Raw genomic sequence first — 18,485 nt, 5'->3', positions numbered from 1 at the left:
TATATACCGCGCTGATCCCCGTATACTCTGCTCCCATTCCTTGTATATATACCGCGCTGATCCCCGTATACTCTGCTGCCATTTCTTGTATATATACCGCGCTGATCCCCGTATACTCTGCTGCCATTCCTTGTATATATACCGCGCTGATCCCCATATACTCTGCTGCCATTCCTTGTATATATACCGCGCTGATCCCCGTATACTCTGCTGCCATTTCTTGTATATATACCGCGCTGATCCCCGTATACTCTGCTGCCATTCCTTGTATATATACCGCGCTGATCCCCGTATACTCTGCTGCCATTCCTTGTATATATACCGCGCTGATCCCCGTATACTCTGCTCCCATTCCTTGTATATATACCGCGCTGATCCCCGTATACTCTGCTCCCATTCCTTGTATATATACCGCGCTGATCCCCGTATACTCTGCTGCCATTCCTTGTATATATACCGCGCTGATCCCCGTATACTCTGCTGCCATTCCTTGTATATATTCCGCGCTGATCCCCGTATACTCTGCTCCCATTCCTTGTATATATACCGCGCTGATCCCCGTATACTCTGCTCCCATTCCTTGTATATATACCGCGCTGATCCCCGTATACTCTGCTGCCATTCCTTGTATATATACCGCGCTGATCCCCGTATACTCTGCTGCCATTCCTTGTATATATACCGCGCTGATCCCCGTATACTCTGCTGCCATTTCTTGTATATATACCGCGCTGATCCCCGTATACTCTGCTGCCATTCCTTGTATATATACCGCGCTGATCCCCGTATACTCTGCTGCCATTCCTTGTATATATACCGCGCTGATCCCCGTATACTCTGCTGCCATTCCTTGTATATATACCGCGCTGATCCCCGTATACTCTGCTGCCATTTCTTGTATATATACCGCGCTGATCCCCGTATACTCTGCTGCCATTCCTTGTATATATACCGCGCTGATCCCCGTATACTCTGCTCCCATTCCTTGTATATATACCGCGCTGATCCCCGTATACTCTGCTGCCATTCCTTGTATATATACCGCGCTGATCCCCGTATACTCTGCTGCCATTCCTTGTATATATACCGCGCTGATCCCCGTATACTCTGCTGCCATTTCTTGTATATATACCGCGCTGATCCCCGTATACTCTGCTGCCATTCCTTGTATATATACCGCGCTGATCCCCGTATACTCTGCTGCCATTCCTTGTATATATACCGCGCTGATCCCCGTATACTCTGCTGCCATTCCTTGTATATATACCGCGCTGATCCCCGTATACTCTGCTGCCATTCCTTGTATATATACCGCGCTGATCCCCGTATACTCTGCTGCCATTTCTTGTATATATACCGCGCTGATCCCCGTATACTCTGCTGCCATTCCTTGTATATATACCGCGCTGATCCCCGTATACTCTGCTGCCATTTATTGTGTATATATACCGCGCTGATCCCCGTATACTCTGCTGCCATTTCTTGTATATATACCGCGCTGATCCCCGTATACTCTGCTGCCATTTCTTGTATATATACCGCGCTGATCCCCGTATACTCTGCTGCCATTTCTTGTATATATACCGCGCTGATCCCCGTATACTCTGCTGCCATTCCTTGTATATATACCGCGCTGATCCCCGTATACTCTGCTGCCATTTCTTGTATATATACCGCGCTGATCCCCGTATACTCTGCTGCCATTCCTTGTATATATACCGCGCTGATCCCCGTATACTCTGCTGCCATTTCTTGTATATATACGGCGCTGATCCCCGTATACTCTGCTGCCATTTCTTGTATATATACCGCGCTGATCCCCGTATACTCTGCTCCCATTCCTTGTATATATACCGCGCTGATCCCCGTATACTCTGCTGCCATTCCTTGTATATATACCGCGCTGATCCCCGTATACTCTGCTGCCATTCCTTGTATATATACCGCGCTGATCCCCGTATACTCTGCTGCCATTCCTTGTATATATACCGCGCTGATCCCCGTATACTCTGCTGCCATTTCTTGTATATATACCGCGCTGATCCCCGTATACTCTGCTGCCATTCCTTGTATATATACCGCGCTGATCCCCGTATACTCTGCTGCCATTTCTTGTATATATACCGCGCTGATCCCCGTATACTCTGCTGCCATTTCTTGTATATATACCGCGCTGATCCCCGTATACTCTGCTGCCATTTCTTGTATATATACCGCGCTGATCCCCGTATACTCTGCTGCCATTCCTTGTATATATACCGCGCTGATCCCCGTATACTCTGCTGCCATTCCTTGTATATATACCGCGCTGATCCCCGTATACTCTGCTGCCATTTCTTGTATATATACCGCGCTGATCCCCGTATACTCTGCTGCCATTCCTTGTATATATACCGCACTGATCCCCGTATACTCTGCTGCCATTTCTTGTATATATACCGCACTGATCCCCGTATACTCTGCTGCCATTCCTTGTATATATACCGCGCTGATCCCCGTATACTCTGCTGCCATTCCTTGTATATATACCGCGCTGATCCCCGTATACTCTGCTGCCATTCCTTGTATATATACCGCACTGATCCCCGTATACTCTGCTTCTGAATGCAGCACATTAAGCAGTTCCTGTTGATGTCGAAGCGCCGCACTTCACTCATCACTCAGTGCTTGAAGGACTCCGAAACCACCAAACCCAACGTCATGCCTCGGCTGTACATCAACCGCCGACTGGCCGTGGAGCACCGCGACAGCCCTGCGCTAGACCCCACCTACAAGAAGACCGTGTTCAGCCAGGTATGGGGGATCTATGGGGCAACAAGATCAAAGGGGTAACTATAACCATAGCAGCCCATGCAGGGGCCTGGAGGATGGAGGGGGCCCAAGTGCAATCCATTAAGACTATTTCCTATTTCTCACCCACCCAAACCAGTTAAAGAAGATTTCCAGGTAGGGAGATCTTTACATAGTTCCATTGTTTCAGCTCAGACCAAAGTAACGGTGTATATCCCATACCGGTGAGACCCTCTAGAACAGCCGTTTCCAATCTTTTTACCCCAGAGGAACCCCTAAAATACATTTTGAGGTCTCGAGGAACCCTTGGCAAAACCAATTACTTGTGGTCCAATGGGAACAATGCCCCTGACATTGTTGGTCAGTAGGAAGAATGCCACCCTTACAGAGATCATTGGTGCCGTGCAACTGGCCTGTAACGGCACCGAGTCCCTTCACCGCTCCTGCTGAGGCCGAACCCTCCGCCATGTTGTGCCCACTCCATGCCAGAGAATTTGAAGTACCGTAATTTGGCGCCATTCCACAGGCGGATGCAATATTAAAGCGTGAAATGTTAGGCATCTATTTACTGGGCGTAACATTATCTTTTATATTGTACATTTATTTTAAACACCCATCATTTTATTCTATAGGGCTTCTGCAAATATATATATATAATGTTTGGGGTGTTCTAAGTAATTTTCTAGCAAAAAAATGTCGATTTTTACATTTCGGAGGGAAGTGTCAGAATTGGGCCGGTAAGCAAGTGGTTAAAGAGACGTCTCCATCTCCTTCCTCTGCAGGGGTCTCCAAACTACGGCCCTTCAGGTGTTCAGGAACTACAATTCCCATCATGCCCAGTCATGTCTGTGAATGTCATCGTTTTACAATGCCTCCTGGGATGTGTAGTTTGGAGATCCCCCCCCCTCTAGGGGTCATTAGCACTCGCAGGACTGGGTTCTCAGTACACAAGTCCTCCATAGGTCAACCTCTCCAGGTGTCTTGTCATATAAGGTCCTCCATCCGATAGTGTCCGCTGTGTAGTGCGCATGCGCAGTACACAGCAACACAGATTCCGAAAATTGCCGAGGATGAACGGCGCCTGCGCACTGAGTCCAGGTTCTATCCCCCACCATCCAAGTGGACACAGAGTAGGAATAAAAAAGAGCCCCTGCTCTATAGTATTTCACAATTAGGCGACTGCGGTTGACGCGTTTTCCCGGTGCGTTTTGCGGTGCGTTTTTGCAGTAAGTTTTCATGCATTTTGTATTTCTTCTCTCTTTAAATGTGTAAAGCTTGTTGTTGAGCGGATTAGGAAGCCGGCCGCTGTGTCTTAACAAGCGATGAGTTCTCAGCTGTCAGCGGACTTCCCCGCTTGCAGCTGAATGTAAAGAAAGAAAAGCCAGCAGTAAAAAAAAAAAAATTGTACAAAAATGGTGTGGGGGTCCCCGCCAATCCATTCTGGGCCCTTTGGGTCTGGCATAGATTTTGAGATGGAACCCCACCCCAAAACATGGTGTGAGGTCCCCCTAAAATCCACATCAGACACATTATGCAGCCCAGGAAAAGGAGGGGGGATGAGGGAGCGCCCCCACCCCCGAACCACACCAGGCCACATGTCCTCAACATGGGTGGGGGGATCATTTATTTTTGGGGGGTTAAAGGGCTCCAGTCATGCATTCACCGAATTTATATATAAAGTAAAAATATAATTTGTTAATTGAACCTTTGTGATTACCTGAATATTACTTTATTTCAGCAATTTCTCTACAGCAGGCAGAGTGGGGGAGGGGCAGAATTTGGGGCCGATCGGACATCCTGCATGCAGATGGGCTGACAAGGAACAAGCTGGCCGGGAGATACAGCGATGAGAGAGATCACCTCATCAGTCTGTTGCTGCTCCTTCGCTGTCCAATCACAGGCTGGGGGGGAGGGGGGGTGACCTCGCTGTGTTGCCTAGTAGCTACAGCATAGGAAAGTCAGGTCTCTAGATCGGCTGTGCTGTGTGACAGAGCTGTGAGAAAATGTCAGAACTGGATGGACAGAAATGTAACAATGTAGAACATCCCAATCTAGATCTGGCGTTCCTCTTCATGAAATGTAAATCCTTTATTCTCATGTATTGATCTTCTCCTTGTCTGATGTCAGGTGTACGAGGGTCTGAAGCCCACCGATAAGTCTGAGAAGCCTCTGGACTACAGGTCAGTCTGGGAATATATCTACTAATCATTCTATTCATTGACATTATGGGACCTGTAAATGTCCCCTCCCCCCCATATACTGATACAAACAACGGGCTAAATATGACTGAGAGACAGAAAATTCACGGCGTTTTGTGTTGTGGGAGGAAATCTGAACACATGGAGGAAACTCACAGAAACGGGGGGGAGGGGCAATATACAAACTCCATTCAGATAACAGCCACGGTGGGAACCGGAACCAGGATCCCAGTGCTGCAAGGCTGCAAAATAACTACTTAGCTGTTGTGTTTGTATTTTAGGGATGCCGATGCTGGGGCGGTGTGTCGGGGGCGGTGCATCGGGGACTATCCGTCGGGGACTGTGTGTCAGGGACTTTGCGTCAAGGGCCAGCGCCTTGGGGGCGGTGTGTGTCGGGGACTGTGCTTTGGGGCCAGTGCTTTGGTGACTGTGCATCGGGGGCCAGTGCTGTGAGGGCGGTGTGCGTCGGGGACTGTGCGTCGGGGGCCAGTGCTGTGAGGGCGGTGTGCGTCGGGGACTGTGCGTCGGGGGCCAGTGCTGTGAGGGCGGTGTGCGTCGGGGACTGTGCGTCGGGGGCCAGTGCTGTGAGGGCGGTGTGTGTTGGGGACTGTGTGTCGGGGGAGGTGTGTTGGGGGCGGTGCGTCAGACGGTGCATCGGGGACTGTGTGTCCCCCACCATGGGTCAATTATTTTTACATTGATGATTTAAAATTATATAGCAGCCAACATACACAGGATGATGATGATGATTATTATAAAGGATATATTTGGAAGCCAACATACAGTGCCTTGCGAAAGTATTCACCCCCCTTGAACTTTTCAACCTTTTGCCACATTTCAGGCTTCAAACATAAAGATATAAAATTTTTATTTTTTGTGAAGAATCACCAACAAGTGGGACACAATTGTGAAGTGGAACGAAATCTATTGGATTTTTGAAACTTTTCTAACTAATAAAAAAATGAAAAGTGGGGCGTGCAAAAGTATTCGGCCCCCTTGCGTTAATACTTTGTAGAGCCGCCTTTTGCTGCGATTACAGCTGCAAGTGGCTTGGGGTGTCTCTATCAGTTTTGCAGATCGAGAGACTGAAATTCTTGCCCATTCTTCCTTGCAAAACAGCTGGAGCTCAGTGAGGTTGGATGGAGAGCGTTTGTGAACAGCAGTTTTCAGCTCTTTCCACAGATTCTCGATTGGATTCAGGTCTGGACTTTGACTTGGCCATTCTAACACCTGGATACATTTATTTGTGAACCATTCCTTTGTAGATTTTGCTGTATGTTTGGGATCATTGTCTTGTTGGAAGATAAATCTCCGTCCCAGTTTCAGGTCTTTTGCAGACTCCAACAGGTTTTCATCCAGAATGGTCCTGTATTTGGCTGCATCCATCTTCCCCTCAATTTTAACCATCTTCCCTGTCCCTGCTGAAGAAAAGCAGGCCCAAACCATGATGCTGCCACCACCATGTGTGACAGTGGGGATGGTGTGTTGAGGGTGATGAGCTGTGTTGCTTTTACGCCAAACATATCGTTTTGCATTGTGGGCAAAAAGTTTGATTTTGGTTTCATCTGACCAGAGCACCTTCTTCCACATGTTTGGTGTGTCTCCCAGGTGGCTTGTGGCAAACTTTAGATGAGACTTTTTATGGATATCTTTGAGAAATGGCTTTCTTCTTGCCACTCTTCCATAAAGGCCAGATTTGTGCAGTGTACGACTGATTGTTGTCCTATGGACAGACTCTCCTACCTCAGCTGTAGTTCTCTGCAGTTCATCCAGAGTGATCATGGGCCTCTTGGCTGCATCTCTGATCAGTCTTCTCCTTGTCTGAGCTGAAAGTTTAGAGGGACGGCCAGGTCTTGGTAGATTTGCAGTGGTCTGATACTCCTTCCATTTCAAAATGATGGCTTGCACAGCGCTCCTTGGGATGTTTAAAGCTTGGGAAATCTTTTTGTATCCAAATCCGGCTTTAAACTTCTCCACAACAGTATTACGGACCTGCCTGGTGTGTTCCTTGGTCTTCATGATGCTCTCTGCGCTTTCAACAGAACCCTGAGACTATCACAGAGCAGGTGCATTTATACAGAGACTTGATTACACACAGGTGGATTCTATTTATCACCATCAGTCATTTAGGACAACATTGGATCATTCAGAGATCCTCGCTGAACTTCTGGAGGGAGTTTGCTGCACTGAAAGTAAAGGGGCCGAATAATTTTGCACGCACCACTTTTCAGTTTTTTATTTGCTAAAAAAGTTTCAAAAATCCAATAGATTTCGTTCCACTTCACAATTGTGTCCCACTTGTTGGTGATTCTTCACAAAAAATAAAAATGTTATATCTTTATGTTTGAAGCCTGAAATGTGGCAAAAGGTTGAAAAGTTCAAGGGGGTGAATACTTTCGCAAGGCACTGTATATAGGACCATATACCGTCCAATTATTATAATACAGGATGTATATAGTGGCCAATATACACATGATGGTATGAAATTCAATCCAATTATTATTAATATTTTATAACAACCAACAACTTGCAGTCCAGTTATTATTATACTGGGTTTATATAGAATTCACCATACACAGAATATTATTATTATTATTCAAGATTTGTATACGCTAGCAGTGAACATACTTAGGCCCATATACAGTCCAATCATTGTTATACGGGATTTTTATAGCTGCCAACATACACGGGACTTGGGAAAAGAGAAATGCCCCAAGCGCCGCACACCAGCAAACCAGACAATCATTTAGATAAAAAACAGCCTCAGCCCAGCTTCACCCAGGCCGTGTTCCGACGCGTTTCACCCCGCCCATGGGGATTAGCCATGGAGATGTGGCCAACACATATAAGACCATATACAGTCCAATTATTATTATACAGGATTTATATAGCGACCAATATACAGTCCAGCTATTATTATTTATTTTATATTTGAATTATTTAGCAGCTACAGTATTATTATTATTATTATACACGATTTATATAGCGCTGACATCACAATTACAGTACAATACAGAAGGGACAGGAGGGCCCGGCCCGTAGAGCTTACATTCTAAAGGGAGGGGGTGGTGGTACAAAAGGTAATAGCTGCAGAGAATGATTTAATGGGGGTGGCAGCCGACATGCACAGGGTGATATTCTGACCGACTGAAGTTCAGCCTCCATCCTGTGGGGGCGCACAACGCTCTCCGCGCACTTCACGGAGCTCCTGTGCTATTGGATCTTTCTGGAGATTACAAAGTCATACAATTCTTTTTTTTTCAAATCCTTCCAAACAATAAGATTTAATGAAAACCAATCACAGAAGATGGGAGGAGTCTCACCGCTCGCTGGGTTTACAGATTATTAATATAAGGCAGAAACATCGGGATGGCAGCAAAACTGAAGTAAAGGGAATTATTTCTACAAGTCTGTTAGTAGAGAACCAGGAACTCCATTCATCTGATATTCCCCTGCAAAGTCCATGTCATATCCGGAGATGTCCCTACCCTACAAGTCCATGTTATAGATTATAGATTGCGTATAGATTGGGACTAGAGTGAAATATACATTGTTGCAATTTAAACATCTGATGTAAATAGATGAAAGTGATCAGCGTTACATTTTTTCACATTGCCGCTCATCCTGAGTGTGGAGATTTCAGAGATTTCCCGCTCTGTGCCGTCATCTCGCTGCTCATCACACAAAGCCCCGAATCTCCCCTCACCCTCCGTCCTCCCAATACTCGGGGGGCTAATAATCGTGTTTTCTGCTTGTCAGGTGGCCGGTACGCTATGACCAATGGTGGGAATGTAAGTTCATCGCAGAGGGGATCATTGATCAAGGTACGTTCTGATTTCCATATATTCTAATAATTACAATACTTTATAGTATAGAAGGGGAGGGGCCCAGAGAAATAAGTCTGCAGTCTCTGATCATCTCCTGTACTATGTCTGCAGTCTCTGATCGTCTCCTGTACTATGTCTGCAGTCTCTGATCATCTCCTGTACTATGTCTGCAGTCTCTGATCATCTCCTGTACTATGTCTGCAGTCTCTGATCATCTCCTGTACTATGTCTGCAGTCTCTGATCATCTCCTGTATTATGTCTGCAGTCTCTGATCATCTCCTGTACCATGTCTGCAGTCTCTGATCATCTCCTGTACTATGTCTGCAGTCTCTGATCATCTCCTGTATTATGTCTGCAGTCTCTGATCATCTCCTGTACTATGTCTGCAGTCTCTGATCATCTCCTGTACTATGTCTGCAGTCTCTGATCATCTCCTGTATTATGTCTGCAGTCTCTGATCATCTCCTGTACCATGTCTGCAGTCTCTGATCATCTCCTGTACTATGTCTGCAGTCTCTGATCATCTCCTGTATTATGTCTGCAGTCTCTGATCATCTCCTGTACCATGTCTGCAGTCTCTGATCATCTCCTGTACTATGTCTGCAGTCTCTGATCATCTCCTGTACTATGTCTGCAGTCTCTGATCATGTCCTGTACTACGTCTGCAGTCTCTGATCATCTCTTGTATTATGTCTGCAGTCTCTGATCATCTCTTGTATTATGTCTGCAGTCTCTGATCATCTCTTGTATTATGTCTGCAGTCTCTGATCATCTCCTGTACCATGTCTGCAGTCTCTGATCGTCTCCTGTACCATGTCTGCAGTCTCTGATCATCTTCTGTACTATGTCTGCAGTCTCTGATCATCCCCTGTATCATGTCTGCTGTCTCTGATCGTCTCCTGTACTATATCCGCAGTCTCTGATCATCTCCTGTATCATGTCTGCAGTCTCTGATAGTCTCCTGTACTGTGTCCGCAGTCTCTGATCATCTCCTGTATCATGTCTGCAGTCTCTGATCATCTCCTGTATTAGATCTGCAGTCTCTGATCATCTCCTGTATCATGTCTGCAGTCTCTGATAGTCTCCTGTACTATGTCTGCAGTCTCTGATCATCTCCTGTATCATGTCTGCAGTCTCTGATCGTCTCCTGTACTATGTCTGCAGTCTCTGATCATCTCCTGTATCATGTCTGCAGTCTCTGATCGTCTCCTGTACTATGACTGCAGTCTCTGATCATCTCCTGTATCATGTCCGCAGTCTTTGATCATCTCCTGTATCATGTCTGCAGTCTCTGATTGTCTCCCACAGTGTCAGGGTTTCCTGGATGACATTAGTAGTTCACAGATTAGTATCACCAGTCAGTTGGTTATACTCGATGCATCTGTGTTTTTTTGCTTCAATCTGAATCATTGTATGAAACACGACAAACCATATCTATACATTTCCTCTTCTCTACACTTTTGGTGATTCCAGGTGGAGGATTCCGGGACAGCCTGGCTGATATTTCTGAGGAGCTGTGCCCCAGTTCTGCCGACTCCCCTGTGCCACTGCCTTTCTTTGTGCGCACATCAAACCAGGCAAGCCAATGTTATTTTACAAAGTCTGTTTTATTATATATATGTATAATATATAGCTCTGACATATACCACAGTGCTGTATAGAGATCACTGAACCAATCACATCAGCCTCTGTACAGAGGAGCTTACACTCTAATGCCCCCTCCCCCCACAGTCACATCAGTCTCTGTACAGAGGAGCTTACACTCTAATGCCCCCTCCCCCCACAGTCACATCAGTCTCTGTACAGAAGAGCTTACACTCTAATGTACCCTCCCCCCACAGTCACATCAGTCTCTGTACAGAGGAGCTTACACTCTAATAGAATATAACAGATGATGACCCCTCATTTCCAGGCAGTGGGCGGAGTTGGCCTGGGAACATTTTGCGATAAAGTTGATTCATCGGTTTTATTTTCTTATATTTTATGAAGAATCTGATCCATTGATATAAGGGGAGATGTCTGATCTCTGCCCCCCGGCTCTGTGTCTCCCCCATGTGACCGTGCTGATAATTCTTCTTCCAGGGAAACAGCACCGGAGAAGCTCGGGACATGTATGTGCCAAACCCGTCCTGCAAGGATCTGGCCAAGTACCAATGGATCGGGCAGCTGATGGGTGCGGCTCTCAGAGGGAAGGAGTTCCTGGTAAGAGACATTTATTGCTTTACATTCCAACCAATGGGATCCCTTTGGCACAGGGAGGGGCGACTCTGGTGATTATTGTAGTAACACTGACTACTACAATGTTTCTCCTTCTCCAGCCCCACATGTACGGGATATGTCCAAGCTGAAACAATAAAAGCCATATCTAGAGTTCGGCTTTAACCCCTGTGGCCTTACCAATTAAATATCGATTGTATCACTTCATTGGTTTGTTCTCAGCGTTTCTTTATATAAAGCTGAAATTAATTCAGACTGTCATTTGCAACTACTTCTCCCTCTAAAAAAGTTTAAATGAGGTGCAGTTCTACTTCTGTCCACAAGAGGGCATAGCATGATCTCTGTCCATCATACACTGGGGGGGGGGGATTCCGTATTTTGTAAATTACCCCTGAAATATCTTTTCCCAGTCTGTATGGTTTGTATGTTGACCCTTATCGCTCTGATCCTGACTTTTGTGTGCCCGCAGGTTCTGGCACTGCCCGGTTTTGTGTGGAAACAGCTGACGGGAGAGGAAGTCAGTTGGAGTAAAGATTTCCTGGCGGTGGATTCCCTGCTGGTGAGCTCGCCCTCCGACAACCATTCACTTCTGTCTCCGACAATTAATAATAATAATAATAATAATAATCTTCTGTATTTAGTCCTTTCGTGATCAGAGGCCAGTGATGCCCCTGCCATCGGCGTTGGTTAATTTAACAATAACTGTGAGCAAAATGTTTTATATGTGAATATTTCTGAAGATTTAGAAAGTGTCGAGTCGGTAAAACTTTTTATTACAAGCTGACAAATTCACAAATTTAATTTCTCTCATTCCTTTTTTTTTTTAAATACTGCGATTGTATCTTACAATTATCATATTAAATAAATGAACACTGCCACCTTCAGGCACTGACCAGGTGATAACAGAGACCAAATATATAACAGGAAGTGTCTTCACAAGGACCTTCATGGCAGGATCACCAGGAAAAATTTTATCGCAAGCTGCAATAAAGTTAAAGCGGGACTCCGCCGGGACTCCGCGTTTTTTTTTTTTTTTTAAAAGCCAGCAGCTACAAATACTGCAGCTGCTGACTTTTAAATAATGACACTTACCTGTCCAGCGCGCCCGCGATGTCGGCACCCGAAGCTGATCTCTCGCTCGTCTGTTGGGTCCTGCTGCCGCCATCTTGGGTATGGGAATCAGGAAATGGAGCCTTTCGGCTTCATTTCCCGGTTCCCTACTGCGCATGCGCGATCAGGAAATGGAGCCTTTCGGCTTCATTTCCCGGTTCCCTACTGCGCATGCGCGAGCCGCGCGGCGCAATCCGGACGGTCCCCGCTGCCTCTGGGAGCTGTGTGTTTCCCAGCAGGCAGCGGGGCACTTGCTGAAGGGGGCGGGCGCTTGCGGAAAGGGGCGTAACGTACGCCCCTTTCCGCAGAGAGCTAGCCCGGAAGTGGGTGCAGTTACCTGGATTATCCAGGTAACTGCACCCCCCTCCCCCCTGAAAGGTGCCGATTGTGGCGCCGGAGGGGGGGGGGGATTCCGATGAGCGGAGGTCCATTTTAGGGTGGACCTCTGCTTTAAAAAAAGAAAATTTGAAACCAATTTAGTCAGTAAAATGTTAGTGCGACTATGAAATTGTAAAATGCTTTTTTTTAAAACATATTTCGTTCATTTGTCAATTTATATATTACAAAAATGAACAAGAAATGTATTAAAACCGCGTGCCAAATAAAGTTATTACTTAAAAAAAAAAAAAAATCATCACGTTAACCAGTTCCCGCCCACCCACAGTACAATTACTGCGGGCAGCAGGTCAGGTTGGATCACCAGCTGATGGGCAACCCACATCGGACACCGCGGATATCGTCACCGGATTGCTATACAATCATAAGATCACCGCGTAACCTGTTCATTCATAAGAGCTGTGCTTAGTATTGTGATGCTGTGATTGGCCCACGGTTATCACATGGTACCTGGTCCAAATACAGCACCCTGTACCATGTGATAGCTGTGGGCCAATCACAGCTGTTATGAATGTAACCCATTCATGACAGTTCAAACCTTGGTGATCAACAGCAAAGTGTCAAATAAAAAAAAAATCCCTGACCCCCCCCCCCAAAAAAAAGTAGTACAGTGTCAATAAAAAGATTTTTTTTTCAAAAATTGAATAAAAAAGATTTATTTCATTTAGTTTAGGCCCCTTTCACACTTGTACAACCTGAAAGTGGCGCAACTTTGCAGCGATCTGACAGACTTTGCAGCGACGCCTGCGTAATCTTGAGCTCTATGGATCTCAAGTCTCATCAAAGTCGGAGCAAAGTGGTGCAGAGAAGTGGGAAGTGATATAAATGTCATGTGACCAGTCATAGTAGTGCAGTGCTGAATAGTAATGAATGGCCTGGTCATGAAGGGGGGTAAACCTTCTGGAGCTGAAGCAGCTTTTTGGGCCTTCACCTCCCATGAGACCAATGATTATAGAGTCACATGACTCTTGTGTATGATTTGATTGGTGGCGAGTATAACCAGGGTGTGGTCACCCTCCTGTCCTCCGGGGGGCGCTCCTTTCTTCTGCCCTCTTAGGTGAAACTCCTGGAGATGATGGAGCTGATGGATAAAGAGACGTTTGAGTTTAAGTTTGGGGCGGAGCTGACCTACACGACGGTCCTGAGCGATCAGCGGATGGTGGAGCTGGTCCTCGGGGGAAGCAATATATCCGTACATTACGAGGAGCGGCTGGAGTTCATCAAGATGGTGCAGAAGGCGCGGCTGGAGGAGAGTAAAGAGCAGGTGGGCGGAGCCAAGGGGGTATCTTCCCAAACACCTTGTGATTGGTCTCTACTATTGTCTCCTTTTTATGGACTCCAGGGGGGGGGGGGGGGGTAATTATAAAGAATCTGAAGAGCGATTTATCCTGCGACACTTCATTTACATTTGTTCTGTGTGAATGAGGAAAAACATTGAACGTTATTTGGCCTTTTCCTCTCCAGGTTGAATGTTATTTATTCACAAAGAATAGAAAATACCACATTATGGCCACTAGATGGAGATGACAATTATAGTAAATACATTTTTATTCTCTATGATCAGCTACATCTAGTGAAGATATTGTGACATTTCCCTGATTGGCTCTGTTCTGTATGAATGAATAACATTCGAGCTGCAGAGAAAACAGCCCAATAATATCAGAATTGTTTCTCCATTCACAAAGACTTCCTGTATAAGGGTGACAACGCCTTCTCTTTCTATAACCTGTGTGTGTCCATCCTAACCCCCAGCATGTCCCCAGTCTCCAATCTAACCCCCAGCATGTCCCCAGTCTCCATCCTAACCCCCAGCATGTCCCCAGTCTCCATCCTAACCCCCAGCATGTCCCCAGTCTCCATCCTAACCCCCAGCATGTCCCCAGTCTCCATCCTAACCCCCAGCATGTCCCCAGTCTCCATCCTAACCCCCAGCATGTCCCCAGTCTCCATCCTAACCCCCAGCATGTCCCCAGTCTCCATCCTAACTCCCAGCATGTCCCCAGTCTCCATCCTAACTCCCAGCATGTCCCCAGTCTCCATCCTAACCCCCAGCGTGTCCCCAGTCTCCAACCTCATCTTCATAATGTCCCTAGTCTCCAACCTACCCCCAGCATGTCCACAGTCTCCATCCTATCCCCCAGCATGTCCCTAATCTCCAATCTAACCCCCAGCATGTCCCCAGTCTCCAATCTAACCCCCAGCATGTCCCCAGTCTCCAATCTAACCCCCAGCATGTCCCCAGTCTCCAATCTAACCCCCAGCATGTCCCCAGTCTCCATCCTAACCCCCAGCATGTCCCCAGTCTCCATCCTAACTCCCAGCTTGTCCCCAGTCTCCATCCTAACCCCCAGCATGTCCCCAGTCTCCATCCTAACCCCCAGCGTGTCCCCAGTCTCCAACCTCATCTTCATAATGTCCCTAGTCTCCAATCTAATTTGCAGCATGTCCCCAGTCTCCAATCTAACCCTCAGCATGTCCACAGTCTCCAATCTAACCCCCAGCATGTCCCCAGTCTCCAATCTAACCCCCAGCATGTCCACAGTCTCCATCCTATCCCCCAGCATGTCCCTAATCTCCAATCTAACCCCCAGCATGTCCCCAGTCTCCAATCTAACCCCCAGCATGTCCCCAGTCTCCAATCTAAACCCCAGCATGTCCCCAGTCTCCATCCTATCCCCCAGCATGTCCCTAATCTCCAATCTAACCCCCAGCATGTCCCCAGTCTCCAATCTAACCCCCAGCATGTCCCCAGTCTCCAACCTACCCCCAGCATGTCCACAGTCTCCATCCTATCCCCCAGCATGTCCCTAATCTCCAATCTAACCCCCAGCATGTCCCCAGTCTCCAATCTAACCCCCAGCATGTCCCCAGTCTCCAATCTAACCCCCAGCATGTCCCCAGTCTCCAATCTAACCCCCAGCATGTCCCCAGTCTCCATCCTAACCCCCAGCATGTCCCCAGTCTCCATCCTAACCCACAGCATGTCCGCAGTCTCCATCCTAACCCCCAGCATGTCCCCAGTCTCCAACCTCATCTTCATAATGTCCCCAGTCTCCAATCTAATTTGCAGCATGTCCCCAGTCTCCAACCTACCCCCAGCATGTCCCCAGTCTCCATCCTAACCCCCAGCATGTCCCCAGTCTCCAATCTAACCCCCAGCATGTCCACAGTCTCCAACCTAACCTACAGCATGTCCCCAGTCTGTCACGGGACCGTGGTTGACCTTACTCTTTATATGTTGAAGACCACTGGTGTACAGCATTGTCCCCCTTACACAGCAAGTCTAGGGGGACAAGTTTTATTATTTTTATAAGATGAGGTATAAGTTTTGGCATAAGCCTAATCTGCATTGGAATGCAATATAATCTGCCATTGGCCCCGTGTTTCGCCTTCCGTCTGAGCCGCCATTTTTTTTTCCTTTCTCAGATAGAAGCCATTCAGGCTGGACTGCTGAAAGTGGTTCCTCAGGCTGTGCTGGATCTTCTTACCTGGCAGGAACTGGAGAAAAGGGTCTGTGGGGACCCCGAGATCTCTGTGGAGGCCCTGAAAAAACTGAGTAAGTATGCTGGGGGGGGGGGAGGATCCCCACCCCTGTGATCATGTCACCCCGGAGTCAGACAGGATCTGAAAATTCTAATTTACAGATAGAAATGTCTTTATATAAAGTTGGGAAGCTCTTGTAGATATGCCTCCTACCAGTCAGGATGATGCTGGGAATATGGCTGAGCCCTTCTTGTTTTACTAGAACTGAAGGGAAAACAGAAACAGGAAATGACATGATAACTGTGTAGTTCCACTAGAGAGAACAATGCATTATTCAAGCACAGCACCACCTAGTGGCATAACTACTAATCACGCTATGATTTATGAGAATGGTTGATGCACCCACCTTTATATAAACCGCATGCTAACATAGGCTCCCCAACTACGTGGGAAACCACATCCCCTGCTGGTGCCTTATCACTTCTCACACACATTGTGTCTCTTTTCTGTCTCTTCAGCCAGGTTTGAGGATTTGGGTGCGACAGACATCCGAGTGCAATATTTCTGGGAGGCTCTAAACAACTTCACAAATGGTAAGCCACGCAGACCTTTATCGGGTCTGTAGAGTGAAAGTGATGATCATTATACATTGTATTGACAAAGGTCTGTGGACCCTCTTCCAAATAATAGAGTCCAGGTATTTCCAGCGAAGGGTAGCTAGGGGTTCCTTGAGCAGCCGCTGAATTACCTCTTACCTGATGGTGCCTGCATTGTTTGGGGTCTGGGAATACCCCTTCCATTGGTGATCAGTGAGAAGAACGTTCCTTACATTGGTGATCAGTGAGAAGAATGTTCCTTACATTGGTGATCAGTGAGAAGAATGTTCCTTACATTGGTGATCAGTGAGAAGAATGTTCCTTATATTGGTGATCAGTGAGAAGAATGTTCCTTACATTGGTGATCAGTGAGAAGAATGTTCCTTACATTGGTGATCAGTGGGAAGAATGTTCCTTACATTGGTGATCAGTGAGAAGAATGTTCCTTACATTGGTGATCAGTGAGAAGAATGTTCCTTACATTGGTGATCAGTGGGAAGAATGTTCCTTACATTGGTGATCAGTGAGAAGAATGTTCCTTACATTGGTGATCAGTGAGAAGAATGTTCCTTACATTGGTGATCAGTGAGAAGAATGTTCCTTACATTGGTGATCAGTGAGAAGAATGTTCCTTACATTGGTGATCAGTGGGAAGAATGTTCCTTACATTGGTGATCAGTGGGAAGAATGTTCCTTACATTGGTGATCAGTGAGAAGAATGTTCCTTACATTGGTGATCAGTGAGAAGAATGTTCCTTACATTGGTGATCAGTGAGAAGAATGTTCCTTACATTGGTGATCAGTGGGAAGAATGTTCCTTACATTGGTGATCAGTGGGAAGAATGTTCCTTACATTGGTGATCAGTGGGAAGAATGTTCCTTACATTGGTGATCAGTGAGAAGAATGATCCTTACATTGGTGATCAGTGGGAAGAATGTTCCTTACATTGGTGATCAGTGGGAAGAATGTTCCTTACATTGGTGATCAGTGGGAAGAATGTTCCTTACATTGGTGATCAGTGAGAAGAATGTTCCTTACATTGGTGATCAGTGAGAAGAATGATCCTTACATTGGTGATCAGTGGGAAGAATGATCCTTACATTGGTGATCAGTGAGAAGAATGTTCCTTATATTGGTGATCAGTGAGAAGAATGTTCCTTACATTGGTGATCAGTGGGAAGAATGTTCCTTACATTGGTGATCAGTGAGAAGAATGTTCCTTACATTGGTGATCAGTGAGAAGAATGTTCCTTACATTGGTGATCAGTGAGAAGAATGTTCCTTACATTGGTGATCAGTGAGAAGAATGTTCCTAACATTGGTGATCAGTGAGAAGAATGTTCCTTACATTGGTGATCAGTGAGAAGAATGATCCTTACATTGGTGATCAGTGAGAAGAATGTTCCTTACATTGGTGATCAGTGAGAAGAATGTCCCTTACATTGGTGATCAGTGAGAAGAATGTTCCTTACATTGGTGATCGGTGAGAAGAATGTTCCTTACATTGGTGATCAGTGAGAAGAATGTTCCTTATATTGGTGATCAGTGAGAAGAATGTTCCTTACATTGGTGATCAGTGAGAAGAATGTTCCTTACATTGGTGATCAGTGAGAAGAATGTTCCTTACATTGGTGATCAGTGGGAAGAATGTTCCTTACATTGGTGATCAGTGAGAAGAATGTTCCTTACATTGGTGATCAGTGAGAAGAATGTCCCTTACATTGGTGATCAGTGAGAAGAATGTTCCTTACATTGGTGATCAGTGAGAAGAATGTTCCTTACATTGGTGATCAGTGAGAAGAATGTTCCTTACATTGGTGATCAGTGAGAAGAATGTCCCTTACATTGGTGGTCAGTGAGAAGAAT

General features: G+C 46.3%; 1 protein-coding gene across 2 annotated transcripts in view; it reads left to right on the top strand.

Annotated features, from left to right (window-relative positions):
* Positions 1–18,485, top strand: part of HECTD3 (HECT domain E3 ubiquitin protein ligase 3) — a 150,568-nt gene that overhangs the window by 109,225 nt on the left and 22,858 nt on the right. For both annotated transcript variants that reach the window (XM_077450809.1, XM_077450810.1), the window contains exons 11-19: positions 2,611–2,793; positions 4,918–4,970; positions 8,748–8,812; positions 10,290–10,393; positions 10,899–11,018; positions 11,503–11,592; positions 13,597–13,803; positions 15,966–16,095; positions 16,541–16,615. In XM_077450809.1, the coding sequence (XP_077306935.1) occupies positions 2,611–2,793; positions 4,918–4,970; positions 8,748–8,812; positions 10,290–10,393; positions 10,899–11,018; positions 11,503–11,592; positions 13,597–13,803; positions 15,966–16,095; positions 16,541–16,615 (1,027 nt within the window). The remainder of the gene's footprint in view (positions 1–2,610; positions 2,794–4,917; positions 4,971–8,747; positions 8,813–10,289; positions 10,394–10,898; positions 11,019–11,502; positions 11,593–13,596; positions 13,804–15,965; positions 16,096–16,540; positions 16,616–18,485) is intronic.

Source organism: Lithobates pipiens, unplaced genomic scaffold, assembly GCF_037356315.1.
Source record: "Lithobates pipiens isolate NorthernLeopardFrog02 unplaced genomic scaffold, aLitPip1_a1.2 Scaffold_23, whole genome shotgun sequence".
Classification (NCBI taxonomy): Eukaryota; Metazoa; Chordata; class Amphibia; order Anura; family Ranidae; genus Lithobates; species Lithobates pipiens.
This window is presented reverse-complemented; position numbering and strand designations above follow the sequence as displayed.